At 37.6% G+C, this 21,581-nt stretch overlaps 1 protein-coding gene across 1 annotated transcript in view; it reads right to left on the reverse strand.

The window, feature by feature from the left end:
• The window catches only part of IGF2BP3 (insulin like growth factor 2 mRNA binding protein 3), a 39,990-nt gene extending 18,514 nt beyond the window's left edge, over window positions 1–21,476 (reverse strand). Inside the window, exons 1-3 of the mRNA XM_053466595.1 lie at window positions 21,008–21,476; window positions 19,348–19,408; window positions 3,968–4,016 (exon numbers count right to left, since the gene is read on the reverse strand). Coding sequence (XP_053322570.1) covers window positions 3,968–4,016; window positions 19,348–19,408; window positions 21,008–21,182 — 285 coding nt within the window. The 5' untranslated portion in view covers window positions 21,183–21,476. The remainder of the gene's footprint in view (window positions 1–3,967; window positions 4,017–19,347; window positions 19,409–21,007) is intronic.
• Window positions 21,477–21,581: the final 105 nt, after the last annotated feature.

Below are 21,581 nucleotides of genomic sequence, written 5' to 3' on the forward strand. Positions count from 1 at the left end.
AAACTACTCTAACGTGGTGATTCCGTTTACTTAATGTGCCATAGATCAAAAGTAACGATGTTACAAAAATGCTATTGAGATTGCTAGACGAAAAAAAAAAAAAAAAAAATTACCTTTAATTTTTTAATTACTGGAAAAATGTCAAATTAAAGATATTTAAATGCACATTACACTACACACAGCTGGCTGAAATTAATCTTATGCGCTTGTGAGAAGGGGGAAAAAAAAGCTTATCTGATTATATTAAACATTGTGTCTAAGGAAATACAGCAGGCTACGGATTCAACACCAGATCACAACTAGCTTTATTATTAACCACATTAGCGAGGGGCCTAAACTCTGCTCAAACACACATTAAGCTTAGTCAGGCATTTTTATTTTACCCCAATACTACTTCTTCCGACCCATAATCTCTAAATCTACTTAATGGATTTGAATGATTTTTTTCCCCCTCTATGGGTGTACGCCATGAAAACCTCTAGGATTTTTACATCATATCCCTCAGGACCCCAGAAATAATGAAGGGCTATCTTACATGCACTTTTCTTTAAAATAACTCATAATCCCCATTGAGTACAGTATGCGGGTGGAAGACCAGAACACACGTAATATTCAGATACAGCATCAAACCTACATTTAATCTGTATGCATGCAGACTAAAGAACGCTTTCTCGGAAATAAGAACTATATTTGCAATAATCGCGTCTATTTGCAATACCGCAAGACTTTCTTCAAATTCAGTGAGAATTAACGTATGCCTAGTGGGCTATTATGATTTCCAGATTAGGGCACTCAATTCAAGATCTGATTGCTCTCGGATTGAAGTTAACGGCGAGGACTTCCGCTTAACCAAGTCGACTCCCTATCAATATGACATTTGTACTTCTCCTTGATATAGAACAATTTACAGAAACTCGACTAACCTAAAAGCAGCAAAAAAAACAGAAGAAAGAAAAGGATTTCTGCAATGTGTGTAAACCCAGTACACTACAGTGTTCACTGGGCTACTGGAAATTAATGATCCGGGAATTCCAGATTTAGGATTTTTTCTCTCTTTTTTTAAATGCTTCCAAACATTAAGGCGTCAGCCGGTCCCACTTCAAGCATACGACTGACATATACACAGACATTAGTATGTTATATATATGTGCACCCGCTACAAACACACCCACCAAGTGTGAGTTTCACTTGGCTAGTTGCTGCAAACCACAAGCAGCCAATGGCAGGACAGATGAAGAGATAGGATCGCGCTGCTGTTATTCTGGCAAGAAGCCAGGTGTGCGTATAGAACACTAACAATACGAAATGCCTGCATTTAAAAAAAAAGCAGAACACCGCAGGATTTATAAGAGAAGAGAGCCGATATTGGGTATTGGGGGTCCGGTCAGTTATACAAAAAAACAAAAATACTAATAAACCACACACCCCAAAAAGTCATTAGCTTGAACATAGATCATTATCTCACGAGCACGTGTAAAATGCATTCTGTAGACGTCATATCTATTTGTGACACATTGTTATGTAGCTGAAACGTGTGCGATTTAACCATGAGCGAGCCAGTAGGAAAATGCAAAAGCCTCTGGCATACAACACAAAAAAAAAAAAAAAAAAAACCAGAAAGTACCATAAGAGTTAAACCATTGTATGATTCAACTTCGACCAAGATAAAGCCTGTTAATGTATCTTGGCACACGTGTGCTGCGGTGGCCTTCCCTAGTGATGATGTCACTGCTTCCGGGGACAGCGTGTGAGTAAGAAAGTGCGGGTCACGCTCTGCCAGGAACTCCGATCAAGGACTTACTCATTCGTCAAATGAGTCAGTCAGCAGACACAAGCATCTTCTTGCTAAGGGACGACCGAGCAACTCTGTCCCTCAGACACCGATCACCTGAATTTAAGACCGGCTGGCACTTGTGCGATCAAACATTGCTGCCAGCCTCTGTGAACATGCACAGCATGGCACGCAGGATTAAGTTACATCGTAGGAGAGAATAAGCAAAGATCTCACACACTACCCTGCTAAGAGTCTTTTACAGAGTAATAAATTAAGTTTGGCGGTCACTAAATAGTGTACAGAAGTTTGGCAGGGATGACTGCTCTGCCTAATCCAGGGCATGTATCTAGCAGTAGCACGGCGTACATGTTATGAGAGTGGTTATCACGCAAATTATGCATAGACCTGCATTACACTTTAATCCACTTTGACTTGCTTGTATTTGAAAATTCATTTAGGGGTCTGGAGTGTTTTTTTTTTTTTTTGTTTTTTTTTTTAAACAATTGCTTGCTCATTTCTTCTTAAGAAATATAAGATCACAACCAATGTCCATTTTTGTTTCTTTGCAAGTGGCATAATCTTGAATTTCTCTTCATTGCGAATGACATCTGGATGATCAGGAAATCCCGCCTTATAGGCCACCCACTAAGCCCAGGAGACACCATGTGTTACAACGGCAATAAAAGCCAGACTCACCGGAGACGACATGGCAACAATGAATTTGTGTAACTGGACCCTCAAATAGAATTACTTCAACAGTCTCATTTTTAGTATTGATGATCAACAGAACAGTGCCATGGTAATGGCCGTTTAATAAAACCTACTCTTCAACACAGTGTGGAATACAAAACTCTGAACTCCCATCCACAAACCATCTAACAAAGTAAAAAAATGGAGCACCACAGAGGAAAGAGAATTTTTGGTAATCAGGAACCTATAGATCTATTCCATATCTACAGATAAAATGTAACAAGGTGCGGTAAAACACAATTGGACACCATGATGGAAATAACGTGTATCGGCTTCAAACTATGTATTCAAATTACGGGTCAGTAGCGAATACATGGAAAGGGACATAAGGCTAAACTGAAAAGGCTATCTGCCCTTTTATAAAAATCTTTCATAAAAAAAATGTTTGTGTTCAGGTAACATTTTGGATTGAAAATGCATGGTTTGTGTCTCCAGTGAGCAGAAGTCAGGCTTGTTGGGAGGCTACTAGCCAGCAGGGTCATAATGAAAATAGTGTTTATTAAAGAATTCGCTTTTTTTTTTTTCTTCTTAAACACTTGCCATAAGCCAACATGTTAAACATTTCCTCACGCTAGTTTAGACAATTGTTGGTAATAATAAATATCTTGACATTTTTTTCTTTCCTTGAGTGTCAGTCTTATCTATAATCAACACAGGCCTTTTCACCAGCTTCCGTGATAACTCCAGCAGATGCACCAACGAACAGGAACGGGTGGAAAACAGGATTTCTCCCGTGTTTCCCTGGGGCTACTTTCCACCCATTTTATTTTTATTTATTTTTTTTATAGAGATGGGCAAATTTTAATTGCCTGGCTCTAGTTGAAATACATTCAAATTTTAAAATATTGGCATTTTGCTAGCATCATAAACTTTTTTTTTTTTTTTTTTTTTTTTTTTTTAAAGAGTTTGTATTTTTATGTTGGAAACCAATTTACTTCTCAGAGGTTTCAAATATATACAGAGGGGCTCTTGCATTAGTTCTACAAGACAAAGTGGAATTATATATTTTAACGTTATGATGCACACTGTTAAACACAGGGGATATTTGTTTCAAAATGAACAGGTTTGCACACCAAGCTGAATTTATCGAGATGTCAATTTCTTGGGTCTTAAATTAAAAGCAAAACTACTGTTATGATCACAAGTTTACTAAGAAAGGTGATCTTTACTGGAATTGCTGAGCCAGATTACAACAAATTGTGCTTCATGCTTAATAAAAATTGTATTTTTATACTTCTCCTGATGTTCCTATACCTTTATGTCCCACAAACCAAAAACATTTCCATCATTTGCTACCCATTTTCTTGACACCTCGACTTAAACTTTGACTAACTGTACTAAAGATACTGAACATGGGATTAATTTAATCCCCCATCAACCCATATACAAAAAACCTCCAGAAAATGTTAAAGGTAAATCATAATAGGGTAAGAAAGATCTTACCTCCCACTGCAGATGGGGTGGTATATTACGAATCTGTAGCTTCCGACTCCTGAAAATAAATAAAAAAAAACATTTAAGTAAGGAATGCAAAAATTATAAACCAATATTTGCACACAGATTCAATAGTGTAAGGAGTATCGGTGCTGCTGAAATTTAGAAAAGTGACTGGCTATGAGCTAACTAATCACATACAACTAATGTGGAATTCCAATCATTCCTGGTCTTTGAAGTTGAAATCATTCAATTAGCTCACTTTATTTCCAGGTCCTTTGTGCGAGGGGGGAGTGGAAGAAAAAAAAGTAGGGATGTAGCTTGTGAAGGGGCACCGTACCAAGAGACACATGGAATTCCAGACTCATAGCACAGAGTTGTTTAAAGTCCCTGCCCTGGGCTTTACAGCCAAACCTTTCTGGTGATGAGAAATTTGAACAGAATGAATGCAGGAGATGCCACACGATCCTTGGGATTCCCAGGAATGCGTATTTAAAGATATACAAATCCTACTGCTGACTTATAGAACTGATGCACCAGAAAGTGGCTTTAAAAAAAAATGCCTTCCAAGACCATTTATGAAACTGCTCATTGTAGGGCTACTCTACTAGTAAAAGTACCTTAAAGAGCCTTTTAAAAAATGTACCCTTGAAAAAGTAATTTTAATATATAAATATATATATATATATATATATATATATATATATATATATATAGAAAAACAAAAACCACCAGTGGTATCGATAGTTTGCCTATGTGAAATGACATGGGGTTTTAGCACAAGTTGGCATCAGCACAGTTTCCTTTTCTTGGTTGTAGAAGACGTATGTTACGGTCCCCCATAGATCCTGGTAACCGACGAAATAGCTGAACATATTATGATGCCAATACATTTGTTTACCACAAACAATATAAAGCAAGTTCTGGTAATGGAGGGCAAATAACGCCTTCTGTATTGTCCATTAGGTATAATAATCCTTTTCTCCCACATAGGTTCCAATAGACAAGTATATCACATGAGATGCATTGCTTTAAAAGGAGTATAAAATTATTACACATGCTTACAAACTCATACGTCTTTCTATTACTTTCTATATAATACTACACGCAGACAGTAAGAGCTTCATGGAGAAATAAAGCCAAGATTGAAAGCGTGAACAGAGCAGGGCCTTCTCCTAATCACGATTTTAACGTTCATCATTTTGCATTCTGACAGGAACCTGTAGCTATGCTATCTGCGTCTCTACAAATAAAATGTAATAGCTACTGTCGGGATTAACTTCAGTCATAAAAGGGATCACTTCTGGGGTTGTCATTAAAAAGGTTAAAGATTTATAAGCTTAGGTATCTTTATTTATATATTTTATTTTTTTCAGGATTAAGGGTCCAGTCCAAACAATTTTGTAAAATGCATCTCTTTGATGCGCTAAGACAAGCAAGTTGGGTATGTTGGATTTTATATTGGTATTTAGTTGGAGCAAAGCGTTCAATGCCCTCTTTCAGTGTTACAGAACATTAGAGTCCCTGCTCATGGCAAACACACCTATACATAAAAAGATACAGTGGAATTGGAAGGATTTACACATATATAGGTAGTTAAAAACAAAAACAGGGGACACAGTTTGACTCAAAAGGGGTTTCTTACAAAATGGCTGCCAAACCATCTGCTCCACCCAAGACATTCTTGGAATGGACTTTACAAAGCTGTCAAACTTGCAGGGTTCAATAGGCATTCTTTTTCCCCAGTCAGGAATAAAAATGCAACGCCAACAATTTGTTAAAGGATAAAAAAATTTTTTTAATTAATTCAGCTTTAATGGAATCTAAGTAAATTACCCTAATCATGTGGGGGAAAAGTAAATCACTTAATGCTTTTTTTTTCTCTTCTTCTTCTCAACCAAAATATAAGAGGACTATCCAGAAAAAGAATCTGGTGCAGAGCTTGATAAGCAAAGACCACTTTTTAAACTTGGCACCATATCCCTTCTGTAAACATAACCCAGACCATAACTCGGTGCCCCCTCCATCTTTGCCTTTAATGAAGTCCGATGCTACACTTCAGATTAAACACGAATGGGGACGATTTTTTAGATTATAAAATATATATATATTAAAGCCTGTGTATTTTATGTGTATGAAATGTGGTTCAGGCTATTCAGTGCACACATTAAATGAACCTCATGTATGCACACATGCATAAAATATATTCTTAAAGTTAAATTGTTAGCTTAAGATTTTATTTAAAAAAAAAAACAGCTTTTTAACAGGCATTTGCAGCCCATGGCACAATGGTAATTTAAAACGATCTAAGAGACCTGATTAACACCACTACCTGATAATATCAGATGGCTTCTAAAGATTAACGGTTAGCATTAACTAAGTAGATGCTGCCCGATATCCGTTTTTTTTCTTTTAGCCCTGGGTACACTAAGCCGCATAGCTTGCTAGCCTTTTCTCTTTTTTTTTAAACTACCTCCTCCAAAAAAAAAAAAAAAGGTTACTACATAACCGATAATGAAAGTCTGAGGTTACATAAATTACATTTACGACACAGAGGGTGTAACATGCACACCCATGTTTAATAAGACAATCAAGCAATTATATACAGCACGGGATATTAAAAAAATAAACGTTAAATTACTGACCGCCATTTGAGCCACAGCAAGTTTGAAAGCCTCAGAATAAAACTCTTGTTTATAGTTCAAGCTGACCAGACCCAGGCTGATATGCCTTTGATATAGATGAAATTGGAATAGAACTCAGAATGGGAATCAATAGAGGTAGCCTGGCACATTGCGTCCAACACAGATAATACAATATCTCTGCTCCAAAATAAAAAAAAAAAAGTTTTACAAAAGAGTCCAAAAAATATCTTTAAAGACAAGATATCTGAATGCTTCATCTGCACAAGAGTCCACAAATAAGGAACGCCCACCAACATATCATTCACCTTCATAGCCAGCGTTATCACACCTGTCAATTTCCATAAATGTGCAATCTGTTTTTACAACTCTTATCTGTATCACGGAAAGAAAAGGACATAAGCTATTGAGCTGCTCAAGAGAAAGATGCAACACAACCAGTACGTTGTCCAATGGGAGGGGGGGGGGAAAGGGTCCCCCTTTATGGGACATCTAAATATGAATCTTCCTGACAACCCTAAGGCAGATTTAATGCTGGGGAGATAGTGTAATGACTGATCAAATGGATTGTGAACTTTATTTTAAATAGCATAAAGATGAAAGACTACATCACAAACCACAGAAAGAATTCTATAATACACATCATATTGCACACGCGGTACTTCAAATCAGAACTACTCTAATCTATGCCTTGCAAACACCAAGTCAAGGTTACCAGATAATGTTACTTCGTCTGCTACATCTTACAGGAGGAAAAGAAAATAAATAGATATACTATATATGCAAATAAAGGACATGTGACCCACTAAGGACAGTAAGGGCCAAGGAAATTATGCAAAAACATGTTAAAAAAATAAAAATAATCTGTTCTATTACTGATAAACCAAGATGTGCTGAAGGGTTCCTACAATCCACTGATTTCTATGACATTGTTTTGTATACTTAGATTTCTCATTAAATGCCCAAATAGAGTAATTAATGTTCTTTACTGACAATGATGTTTTGGTAATTTTAGCTTCATTACAGATTTAGTAGCTGAACATGGCACAATTTTCCTCGCAAACCTCTGGCTTATCACAAAAATTTGAATATTGGAATTTATTTTGTTAGTAGCAGTCAAGCTTATGGCTTTAAGACTTCTAGATCTATACAGACATTCACATAAAATGATATATATAGATTATATATATATATATATCGATATATATATATATATATATCGATATATATATATATATCGATATATATATATATATATATCGATATATATATATATATCGATATATATATATATATCGATATATATATATATATATATATCGATATATATATATATATATATCGATATATATATATATATCGATATATATATATATATCGATATATATATATATATCGATATATATATATATATCGATATATATATATATATCGATATATCTATATATATCGATATATCTCTAGATATCTCTAGATATCTCTAGATATCTCTAGATATCTCTAGATATCTCTAGATATCTCTAGATATCTCTAGATATCTCTAGATATCTCTAGATATCTCTAGATATCTATATATGCACATTTTAGAAAGGAACAGACAAGTATTGTGTAATGCACATATCAAAAGGAATACACATGCATCCAGCTATACACTGCAAACAATATATTTGTCAATCCACCATTCTACAAGCCTCTCTCGTGTCTTCATAAGCATTAACTTCACATTCTAACACATTTGAACAGTCTGGGTAACTCTTGCCTAAAGTTACTAGTGAAACAAAGCCTTTCGAGACATTGTTCTTGTCTAGGTCCACACAGGACGGTATTTAATAGACCCTGTAAAGCCTTCCCACTCTAGTAAGGTCTATTCTCTCACTTCCGGCTGCTCATCTTCAAAGTCTTAACAAGTACCTGCTTTCCGTTTTTATTTGACACAGCATTTGCAAGTGAAAAAAGGAAGTATATTCATATTAAAACACAATATTGACAACATCGTTCCTATAGATCAAACACTGATCAAATGAAATAAAGGCCATTAGTTTATAATAAAATTTAAAACATGGCGCAGAATGAACAAATTCCTCATCGAGTAAGGAAATGGTGTAAGAATGAAGTAGGTCCTCAAAAAGGACCTTCTGGAGCCATACAAATAAACCAAACAAATTATGCGTAGTAAGGCACCTTTTTTTTTTTAAGCACTTCTTACTCATCCAAACTGAACAAAGATTCCCCGTTTCCTATGAATGGACATGTCGCACCCTCCTCATTCCAACGATCGTTACAAACCCACGTATACACTCTACAATCATGTGCATGTCAACTTCCTTTACATTATACATCAGGATGCTGAATTTCCCCTTCGATCCCCTCCCCCACCCCAGAGAGCTATATAATCCTGCCCATTTGGAAGTGCAGCAGCTTACGTTGCCTTGGGAACGGTGGGGCCCAATTTATAAGATCAATGGTTTGGTAGCAATGCAAAGCGAACATGGTCAGCAAAATGGGGGGGGGGGACCAATGCCATATACGTTCCCTCCATTGGGCTAAGAATGCTTTGTGTAAAGCTTACTCTGTGTTTACCAAGCACGCAGTCCATATGGGGAATCATTAAACATACAATAAAAACCAACATTAACCAGATCCCAGAATTCACGCTACATGTATGCAGTCAATATTAGAGAGGATAGAATTTAATAAATGTATCCATTAAGGTGTTTACCCAGTGGCAAATTAAAAATTGTTCCATAATCAACAAGGTATTTTTTAACCTTTCGTGTTTAACGTACCTGCTAAATGAATCTAAGCAGCACCATAGCCAAAGGCTAAGAAACAAATCTAAATCAGTATCTTGACGCCTTAAAGTTTTTCCATTGCACCCATCATCCTCAGGCAGCAACAGCCATACCATGACCACAGTAGCTACAGATCAGAAACGATACTCAGGCGTCTACCAGAAAGCGGTCAAAGCGGGACCCATGTGTAAACATAGCTACTGCGGCTCATTTATCACAAAACCTGACGTCCCCACTTAAATATATCCTTGAAATCACTGCAGGACGGCGCTTGTGATGTATACCCCCACTATGAAAAATAATATTCCAAAATCGCTCTGTTTATGGGCAGAGTCTATGGTAACATTTCACAGTGGAAACCTTGTTATGGAAGGAAGGCAGAGTGAGGGAAAGCCACAAACGAGGTAGGATCAGACTTCATAACAGAAGGTCACTGTGGATTCTATATAGGAGCAGTTTCTCTAGGGTAAAAACAATGACATCTTGTGAGCTTGGACCAGGCTATGAAATGTTTCATGGGGAAGGTAGAGAAACGCATTTTTATGCTCTTGTACTGGATTGTATGCCTTTCTTCTCTTTTTGAGTCTACTAGGGATAGCCAAGACATTTACAAAACCTTGTCAACCATTAAAAAAAAAAAAAAAAAAAAAAAAAAAAAAGGAAGGAAGGGATAGATAAATTGAAATATTGAACTATTAATCAATTACACTCCGGAATGATAGATACGCACTAACCAAGTACAAATTTTGCCAGTTGAATTGGTTCAGTTCCCATTCAATCTGATCCTTCATGTTTCTTCTGAATTTACATGTTTAACAATAATTTAGAATTACTAAACCGTCTGAGAGAAAAAAAAAAACAAAAAAAAAAAAAAAAAAACTCAAGATATAAAATAAAAATGGCCAATTGTAAAAAAAAAAAAATAAAAGTTTCCCCCTCTAATTACAAAAAGCAAACAAAAAACCTACAAGGGTGAGGTGATTTTTGCAAAAACATTAACAGGCTACCATCAAACATTCCCTGCAGTAAGTAAATTTAACGCCTTTATTAAAAAGCCTATTTGCTTACATAATATTGCAGAATCTCAGTTTCTCTTTACTGCTGCTGAAAAATGTACTCTGTGCCGGGAAATCCTGCCATGCCGGTTTGTAAGGATACGTTTAAAGGGGCATCATTTACTCCAAAAAAAAAATAATCTTTCCTGTAATTCCTCTAATTATCCCTTTTGTAGGCGTATCACAAAAGGCTTATTAAACAGCGTAAACTGCTTTGTCACAAAAACATTTAAAAAAAAAAACACTTACGGTAGTTCTTGTCCCAGAATTGAAAATCTAGTACTATGTAGCAGAGTTACATTTTGGCAACGCAATTACAGAACAGGAATGAATAACATGTATTTAAGCATTAAATAGAACATAAAAAGCAAAGTAAAATATTTGCTGCCTGCAAATACATACGTGTATTTATATTATATTATATTAGTACTATAAAAGAGTTGGGAAAGTAATTCTGCAGTTATTTCAAGAACCACCGACTCTCCTGGGCTCGCTGATGGGTTAGCATGATTAACGTGCAGGGAAGGATGTTTAGAAAATATTAACCCCAGTATTACAAAAGAAGATTCAACAATGACCTGGGGAGAACTGAAAACTAATTAAAAAAAAAATAAGTGACCAAATGGGCTAGGTTTATTCAATTTTACATAAAACCACTAAATGGCACAAGACAAAAAACTAAAAATTCTGGGAGACAGATTTGTGAAGCTCTGGTATAAAGAACATGTGATTGATGTTTGTGTCTGGTTGTTTACATGTTATTTTTATTGGTTAATTTTGTACATATTAATATTTGATTCTCCCTTTATTGTAGTAGTATTACAAAATCTGCTGACAATGATTACATAAAAAACAGTAACAATAGCACTATATGATGGAAACATCCCAAAAGGTGAACTGCCTAAGATCTGGACACTAAAAGAAAAGCTTGCAGTTCAATCGCTCCAATTAGGTCCGGAGATACAGATTACACACCATGAACTATCTTTGGATCTACACTAGTGTGACAGTTAAGATAAGAAAAGAAACCTCCGAACTACGTAGGGTTTGCTTGATACCGGACCGGGCTGAGATTCCAAGACATTAATAAATGCCTTGGCATATACATTCTTGTTAGCACAGCATCTTCTAACGCATGTTAACAAATGTAAACAACCACAGTTACACAGAAAGACGCGTTGCTTTTCGTGGCAACGTACTGGGAGTAGGACATTTCCACACACAAACAGAAGAATAAAGAATTGGGAACTCTCCTCCAAAATGTGTCCGGGCAGGCAGGTTTAATACATACATTGAGATGTAAATTCACATTAAAGATGCATTCATCTTTTTGCTTTAAAGTGAATTAGAAGTAGAACATAGTATATAAACATTCTGAAAAACACAGTTTCCCTTTAAAACAGTCTATTAAAAAAACAAACAAACAAAAAAAAAAAAACAGGAACTCGACACCTGTTACTTATCACATTCTGTTCATGCATCAAATTAAAATCACGAAGAACAGCAGGTTCCTCATTTTCATAGGGTCATGAACTGGTACCAAGCTGAATGCCCAGTTGAGGAACCCCTAATAGCTTGTATGAACCCACACTAAATCACGCGTTTCGAAAGGTATTAGGGGATAATTGTAAATTTCCTCAGTTTGTAATTTAATTTAAGATAGTTATGCGTCCTTCACATTTAACACACAGGACCCATCAGATGCATTTACATATGCCATGTGCTAAACTGTTCCAGTGTTGTCATGGTGACGTGCAATGCGGCACCACTGCTAACCCAAGCTACCAACAGCAAAATAAAGCATTCTGCAATATGTAACAAACGAGCTTTCACTTTCTGTTTAGATTTACACAAACCTTCAACATGTTGATTAATCTCCCCAGAGCCAAGAGGCTACTCAATGCATCGCCAAGTTCTTACCCTCTAGTCTCAAGTCTCTAAACCACTTTTGTTTTTTTCCAACAGGCGATACAACACCAAATAGACTCGCTAAACCATCAGAAGAACGTGCAACCTCTGAGCTTTACTCCACAGGGCAGGGAAGCAGTATCCAAGCACGTCTTTATAAGCTGCAACACTCCGACTTTCCCATAGCTTGAACCATCCATCCATATAAAAGAAATCCATATTACTATTATAGTTTGTGGGCCGCTGATGTGTATTAAAGCAGAAAGAAGGTTGGACTGTCTTGATGCTACCATTTCTCACACCCAATACCATGTGGCGTTGTAATGAGACGGGATTCTATGGGATTACTTGTTGGGAAGGTCAGCAAGTGGTGTTTTTTTTTTTTGTTTTTTTTTTTTAGTGTTTGCTAGAAAATTACCTAGAAGATACTTCCAATGGAACAAAATCCTGCCTCAGACACCAAGGTGTATTCATTAGTCAGGGAGTCCATAGGAAATAACATCTTTATCACCCTGAACTCACTCCACATTGTGAAAAGCCAACTGCCAAGGGGCTTTTCCCACAAGAAATGATGAACTGGCCCTGTAAAATGCATAGTTAAGATTTCTTGAACACCAATTTAAGTAATCATTATGCAGGACGAACTCTGCATTCTTACAAGAGAAGCTCGCTGTGGTTGGTTTTTTCCATACTGAATAGACAAGAGGAGTTCTTTTGCGTGTCAGCGAATACACACCAAGGGAACAAACATGGTCACATGTACCAAACCTCCTCCTGTTGCATTTCTATTCTACATTCTTAACTGGATAAAAACTTATGCATATAAAGTATAAAAATCTAAAGTTTTTGTAGTCAGATTTGCTGTTCCTTTTTGTCCACCTGTCCTACAAAATTTTGGACAACTTGGCAACCAACATCAATAACTTTCGACATACATGCAGATATTTTGTCACACGACTACAAGTATTTTATGCAAGGATTCAACATTCAGTAGTGACAGGAATGCCTTTTTACATAAAGCCATTCAGCAGAAATCAGAGTAAGCCGTCCAATGGTATACCTTAGACCGAGCCAGGACCCGGTCACAGATAATAATGGAGACTGACTACGGTGGATCTGTCACTTTTCCCCAACTTACAGTTCAACACAGTAAATAAAGGAGTGCTTAGATTTTCAGAAAACCAAATTAGAAATCTCATGTGTTTACAAGGAGAGTCACTAATTTTCTTGTTCTCAGAACCTGTGTGAATGTCATACAGGTATGAGAACACCAAGTTAGAATGTTTGTAATCATAACCCAAACCCAGTAGTACCTTGCAGTAAACAAGAGAATGGCTCAGACAAACTAACACGAGCAAAACATATCATTGTACAAGAAGGACTTCAATAAAAGTAGAGTCTATTCACTAAACACAGAATTGGCAGGAATATTTGGAGTAGAGCTTAGTTTCAACTCTGACACTCAACTATTCATTACCAAGGGCCAAGAGCAAGGCGGCTCTTTTAGCTAGAATGGCTGAGCTGGCCCTACATGATTTAACTGTCGAGAAGAATTCTGCTGATTTAACAATACTTTGCACAGGGCCAGCCATGCTTTTATTTTAGAAATTCACTGGGATTGGCCCTTCTTAATATATAGTAAAATTAAGCCACAGGTTTCCATTAATATTGAATAAACCAACACCATAAAATAATGTCCATGAACAACGGAAGCCTCAAGGTCTGCAGATAAAGGGAATTTTAATGGAACAAAAAGATTGTCAATGCTATCGTACATTACCGTATACAGCATTGTCTTTATGCTCAAGGAAATTCTCTCTTCATGGCGCTACCCTGTTAATCTTGCCAACCTAACTCTTCCACGGTTTCTGTATACATGCATAAACATTTGGAAAACTTACATTGCCTTATGAAGAGGAAACATTGATTCCTTCGGCAGTACTACAATCTGTAGGAGGGATGCAAACAACATGGGCACCTGCGTCCTTACCAGAGAGGAAAGTTAATATTAACCCGTCAAATGCTTCAACCACAATAGATACTTACGGGAATCATATTTTGTTTCTAGTAACAAGAAAAGAAAAACAGAACCCACCTCCCAGCACAATTAACTAAACGGAAGGAAACTTTCAAATAACCATGAAGGAGCCCAAGCTCATTTGTGACACAAAGAGCAACATTGTTTCTGTATTCTTCATACATTCACACAAAGCATAAACATATTGTCAGTAAGTAGTCACCACTAGCTGTAGAGGTCATCAGTATAGTATGCTTTGATGTTTAAATTCAAGTTTATTTTTTTGTTTTATTATTATTATTTTGGACACGCGGGTTTATTCTCCAAAAGCGTTAAGTTGACAGGACAGTTTGCTGGAGTTGAGTTTCATCTGTCACACTACACTGTACATTTTGAATGCTGGAAGACCTCAGGCTTGGAGGACAAAAAGGCCAGGTTCACCTAGGCTAGACAAATGACTGGAAGAACAGTCACTAGACTACGGATCACATCATCGTAAGCAAAGCAACATTAGCCCCTGATCCTAAAAGACTTCAGCTATCCAAACATAACTGTTAAAGACATCAAATCCACTCATATCAATAGGTGAACTCGACAAACATTTCGGTCAACCCCTACTTTTCACCATAAACATAACAGAATGCAAGGTTTATTTACTTTTCCCTAACATTTAAAAAAAAAACAAAAAAAAAAAAACAAAAAAAAAAAAACAAAAACTTTATAATCATAGAATTTTCAGGTAAGAACTATTTGGCCCTCTCTACGCAGCCCATTACTTCAACTGTAAAGAATCAAACCTTAACTGGTCCTTGATCTTGACTTCAGAATAGGCGCATGCATTTTTAAAGTAACTCACTGCATTAGCCTCTACATCTGCTGTTTGGAGAATGTTTCACTTATCTACCAACCTCCCAATACATTGACACTTCCTTACATTACATCCAAACCTCTGACCTCGTCCCAACATTTCCCTCTTGTACTTTAAAATCCCTTTACGTATATAAGCCTATCTATAATATCCCCTCTCACATCATGCCTCCAAGCTCTGTAGAATATCTATACCCTTCCAGAGATGGGGCCTCCAGAAACGTACACAATACTTTAAGTGAAGCCTGTCGAGATCTCTGTAAAATGGCATAACAGCCTCATCTCTCTCCAAATGGGCTGCTCAAGTCAGATCAGTGTAACCTCAGTTCTCTGACAACAAATTGGGAAGAAAGGGTGAACATAGCACGCAAGTAAGTCGAGATGTTCAGCACCGTTTCTCTGATCATACACACAACCCTACTGCCTAAAGGCTGGCTTAAGGAAATACATAAGAAGCGGTCATTTAGAAGGTAATCAAGTAAACATCCATTTTTAGCCCAAAAATTGATAGTTTATCCTGAGCAAAGACGATAAGACAGAATGATGATGATGATATATCTATATATATATATAGATATATATATATAGATATCTATATATATATATATAGCAAACTGAAGAACTTGTCTACTCATACATAAAAAGGGACAATTCAACCAAACAGAAAGTACCCTTCAGTGTAGACAACCCTACTGGGCAAGTAGATGATGATAAACATAAAATACGTTTTTGTTAAACTTTTCCAATAGCTTAATACAATTGGTTGAGCTGACCTGTTTTAATCACACAAATAAGTAGCATGAAGTTGCAATAAGTTAGAATGTTAACAAAACGCACACACTTTTGAAAAGAACACATTGCCATGATAACCGAACAAACAAGGAATTTTCTACGAGCTAAATTGTACAAGCAGGAGGCTATGAACGTCAATGTTTACCCACATTATATACGGCCTTATAGACACAAAGTTATAGATACCTATCTTTCTGTATCAATAGATACACACACGGCAAAACTCGCTTCCTGTAAGTGTATAACCTTTAAATACAACATCTAAAAAGAGTTAAAGTATATGTAGATCGACAGCTCTAGCAAGCAGGCCCTGCAACACCTTTATGTATAGATTTGTTTCAATGTCCCATTTACACGCAACAACACACTGCGTATCCCTGAGATCTGCTGAAGCTACGTAAACAGACACATTAAACAGCACAAGTTTATAAAACCAATTAAATGCTTTTTAATAGACATTCAAAAGGCAAGAGGGGGGGGACTGGTAGAAGCTGACCACAATCAAGCGTTTTTTGTGCAATACACACACGCGCTCATATACCGTATATATTCTGAACACAATTCTAAAAGTTTACAAACTACCATCAAATAAAATAGGCAGCTTTTAAGATTATTGCACACATGATATGTGAACAAGCGTGAAGTAAAACAAGATTTGATTACCAGAAGCTTATCGATGACTAAGCGCTGCATCACTTCATTTGGTAGGGAAATTATGTCTGAAATGGTTCTTTAGCGTTATCATAAATACACGGTATAAATGATACAAACTTAAATCCATATATATAGTATTTTAAAATGTGTAAATCTTTACGAGTAACTAAGAAATACGAGAATTCAATAAGGTCCATAATGCTGAGCAGGAAACTGAAATATTACGCTGGACTACGACTGCCTTCCATGACTCATTAAGGCCTAAACATCTGAAGAAGGGGGGAAAAAAAACTGCATTCCTATGGCATTCTCTGGAGACTTCAGTAGTGTAATCAGGAACCAACATTGGGCTCCAGCCATGTTCCCCTACTCTCCCTTCCCCCACGCAGACTCTACTCTCCAGTAACAGCCCTCTCTGTGACAATGCCGCTTAATGGCTTCTGCAGCACCATATTCCCAACCTGCAGGTAGAAAAGGTCACGTCAGCAATGTGGGAGTCTCCACCTCGGGTTTCCAAAGCCCCGATATGGGTTGGAATGCAGTGACTAAGGGGCCCAAGAATTCTGCATTTGCATAACAAATTAAGCACACTGGAAGGCGATTGGTTGTCTGGATTCAGCACAACTTTAAGGCAAACCTAACTGACACCACCTCTTGACCTTCCCATACTGAAGAGGATATGGATTGCCATTTCCAACCCCCACCCCCACAATGCACAGCTTCTTAAGGAATCAGCCTAAAGAGGGACATGGGGGGAGGGGAGATACATAGATTCACTGATCGAAAGGAACCCAAAAGTTAGATGCTCAGCCTCGTAAATGAGGGGAGGACTTTATAACCCAAAATACAAAGAAAAGGATCAAAGACGAATAATAAAAACAGAAGATGCCAGCTGAAAAAAAATCAGTCCCATTGAAAAAAAATGAACACTGCAGCTGAGTGGGTGGGCTGCACATTTACCCCATAAATGACTGCCTACTTCCCATACCTTACTTAACCCCACCAGCACACAAGAGGTTAATATCTATATTGAACCATGAAACATATAAAGAATTCATCTCCTCCCCCAATAGCAGAGAGGGGGCAGGGGGACCACCCAGTCCTAAAGAATGCGTCACCTAAAAAAAAAAAAATTCCCAATTCATGGATTTCACTTGAATGAGTGTTAAAGTAAAATGGTCTTGTTACAAAACCTAGCAAAGGGCAAGCAGGCTATAGACATTCATATTAAAAACTAGCGTGCATTTAATAATACTAAGTCTTCATTTTAAACGCACTGCTAAAAATACCAGCTGTAGCTTCTTTAACACACTGAAGGTTTTTATTGTGTATTTAAAGAGAACTTATGCTTTTATTTTCCACTTATACAGAACACGTGGCTATTAATACACACCCTTGAAAAATAGAATTGGAAACTATAAGTGTTAACCAATTAGGGCATTATGGGGGTTTTTTATTATTATTTTTATTCTCCTTTGAACTAAAATTGCTATTTATTGCAGCACTTTTCACATTTTATTATCTCTCTCTCTACATAGCCCTCTTTTGTAAAATGTAAATATATACGTACACAAAGCACCGATATCAATACAAACACTGATCCAATGCCAAGATAACAATTATTAAAAACTTTCCCCTGAGCCAATCTATTTTTAAGACATACTAAAAACTTTCTAGAAAAGGAAATTAATAAAAAATAAATACCATTTAACGTCAGATTCACATTATGACTGTGTTTCGCCAATAATATAAAGATAATTCTAATTAGAAAAGGAATTCGCCAGAGGATTATTTAGAGGAACAAATATTAAAAATTAAATAGTAAAGAAAAAAAAAAAAAGCAAAGAAGAGTTCCCCAATTGGGCCTCAAAATGGCAGCAAGTTACGCATGAGGCCCTGTGCATAGCAAAAACAGGCCGCAGAGAAACAACATTCACAGCATGGGGGAGTAGAAGAGGCGGCTAAAAGAAAAAAAAAAAAACCTATTTATCAGCTTCTGGGGGTGTAACTGCAATGCATTTTTTTTTTTTTTGAAGTGCAAAAATACACATTTGCATATAAAAGTGATCACTCATTTGCATTCAAATGTCTGACTTGAATAAAAAAAAACCTAGAACATATACCATATATTCTACATACGACATCAGTATACAGGATATATATATATATATATATATATATATATATATATATATATATATATATATATACCCAGTGCAGAAAAGAGGCTGATAAACATACATTCAAAATGCATATATAGAGAAGACTGAACAGGTCACATGTTTGACCTTTAACCCACATGGGGTGGTGATCCATTGTTAAGAGCGTTTTCACAAATGTAACAAGAATAACGCGACATTATTTATGCCCTAACATGCATCATACGTGTGTGCAGATACTTAAAGATGTATAACTTAATAAATGATATTTTCTCCAATTCTCATTTGAACACAAAGCTATATTTTCATCTTTCTGCACATGATGTGTTGATGAATATGGAAAAAAAATGACAGATTAATTCATCAGTTACTGACTTTTTAACTGAATAAAAAAAATGCATATTTAAGGTTTTTTCAAATTATTTTTATATATGTAAATGGTGGTAACCTGGTGACATTAAGTGAAATCACACTCCACCTTCACATTTAAACATCTGATTTACCTTTGCCTTTTAGGCACTGAATGTTCAACTTCTATTACTTTGCCATGCAGTTCAACCTTCCCTGCAGAGAATAAAAAGGGATAAGTAGTTAGTATAACAGGTTATACGATAGTTACCCCCTCCCCATACATCCAATAAGGTGGGGAGGAAAAAGCAAATAAGGCTGAGAGATGCAACATGTTACCATTTTAAGAGGGTGTAACTACATTTTGCTTCTGATCTATAGATTGAGTTATGTATCAATCCAGATTAGACACCCGTATATGCAAGTTATGGGCTCGTGGATATTAGAAGGAATAAGCGGTGTTTGATTTTTAAAAGGAAGTGGCAGCTCGTGTGAGATCAGCGAGGCAATAATGAATAATTTAGTGTGTGCAGAAATGGATGGGGCTGGACATCGGGGGCAAGAATGAGTGGGAATAGGAAGATTTGGCAGCTGCTTCGGTTTAAAGTGGAGAAGGATACGTGTGCATTTATACAATCCTAGACAGCACATAGATTATAGATTAGGGAGCCCGGCGTGGAGCAGAGGCTCGTGATCCGGTCATGTGCGTGTTTACGCGTGTTGGTTTGCAACATTCTCTTTTTTTTTTTTATGAATGAGCCCTGCGCTCGGCTATACAGCAAAAGCCACTAAAGCCCCCCAATCAGGGTCCTGCGCTGCCCGTATGCATTCACCTAAAGCAGCGGGTGCAGCTGCCCAGCTCCCTCCGCAAACACGCACATTAGTGGCGTGCGATCCTCCGTGTGACAACATACACATTAGAATGAAGCGCTCTATGCACGGAGGATTCCCAGGCAAGGGGTGTGGGAGAAGTCATCTATCCGTCGCATCGACCCCCCCCCCCCCCGGTTAACTCTATCCGCTGCCGGTGAGATCAGCAATACGATACAAAATGGCCCAGAGATCAATACATGCATATAGCGCACGGCAGAAAGGGGTGTGTTGGCACGGTGGCTCCTAACCCGCTTTAATACTACCTACCCTAGCAGGCATCAACTGGATGTGCGAAAGCTCCTGAAATAACACGTATGAATAAACAGCGATCGTTTCCACGGCTGTGCGTTTTTTTTTTTTACACGGTGTTACCGAGTGGGCCACCACCCACGCCAGTGTACTTACCATACGGGGATGGGTGTGGGTTCAAAAGGAACACGAACGAGTGACCGGTGTTACTAAATAAGCAGATAACACCTGGGTACGAATCTATAATGTGATCGTGTAACGTCATTACAGACCGTAACCTTTTAACTAAATGCCGGGGTCATCGCTAAATCACCGATCCCCCCCACCCCAAACAACCGAAAGAAACGGGATCCTCAAAATGCACACACGCCTCCCCAACTTCGCGATCACACGAATTAACCCGACTATGCCAAGGGGCTCTGCGTGTACACCCCCACGAGTGCAGCAAGCAGAAAAAGGGGTCATGTTCTGCTAACCTTAAAATGAAAGAACGGGGGGGGGGGGTTTACGAGGTTGCAGATCGCTGCCCAGCCCGGGCCCCGTTTGCAGCCTGTGGGGGATTTAAATGACCCTCCTGCAGCTCGGGAGAGTTGGGGGCACCCTGGGCGCGCACAGATCCGAGGCTTCGGTTTAGAACGTATTGAGCAGCCTTGCCCCCGCCTCTCCTTCCACACCCCCGGTTCTGTTACCTACCTGAGAGGGTATCGATGGCCTTCATAGCCCAATTCTCATCCGGACAGTCCACAAACGCGTATCCAGTTTTAACGAGAAACTGGCCGGTGAAAGGGATCTTGGACTCCTTAAAGAGACTTTCCAAATCCAAGGGGCTTACGTTTTCGCTGAGGTTTCCAATGTACAGCTTGTTCATTTTAAAACAAAATTAAAAAAAAAAAAAGAAAAAAAAAAGGGGGGAAAAAAAGCAAACAAACCGAGATATTGCCCCCCGAAACACCCCCTTAACAACCCTATGCACTGTTTGCACAAAAAAGGTGGGGGGCACCGCACGCCGAGAAGTGAACCAGCTCCGGAGCCGCTGCCCGACTAACGCATAGAACTGAGAGGGGAAAAAAGGAGCGCAGGACGGGCTGTTATCCGGATGTACGGAAAAAAAACAGCTTTTTGACTAGAATGGCGGGCTTAGAAAGAAAAAAAAAAGGAGGAGAAAAAAAAAAAGTACTTTTTGTCTTCCCCCAAATCCTTTTGGCAGGCAGACTGTGAAAATGTCACTCTACGTTAATGTAGGCACCGCCTCTAAATAAAACCGAGA

The sequence above is a fragment of the Spea bombifrons genome, chromosome 5, assembly GCF_027358695.1.
Source record: "Spea bombifrons isolate aSpeBom1 chromosome 5, aSpeBom1.2.pri, whole genome shotgun sequence".
Taxonomy (NCBI): Eukaryota; Metazoa; Chordata; class Amphibia; order Anura; family Pelobatidae; genus Spea; species Spea bombifrons.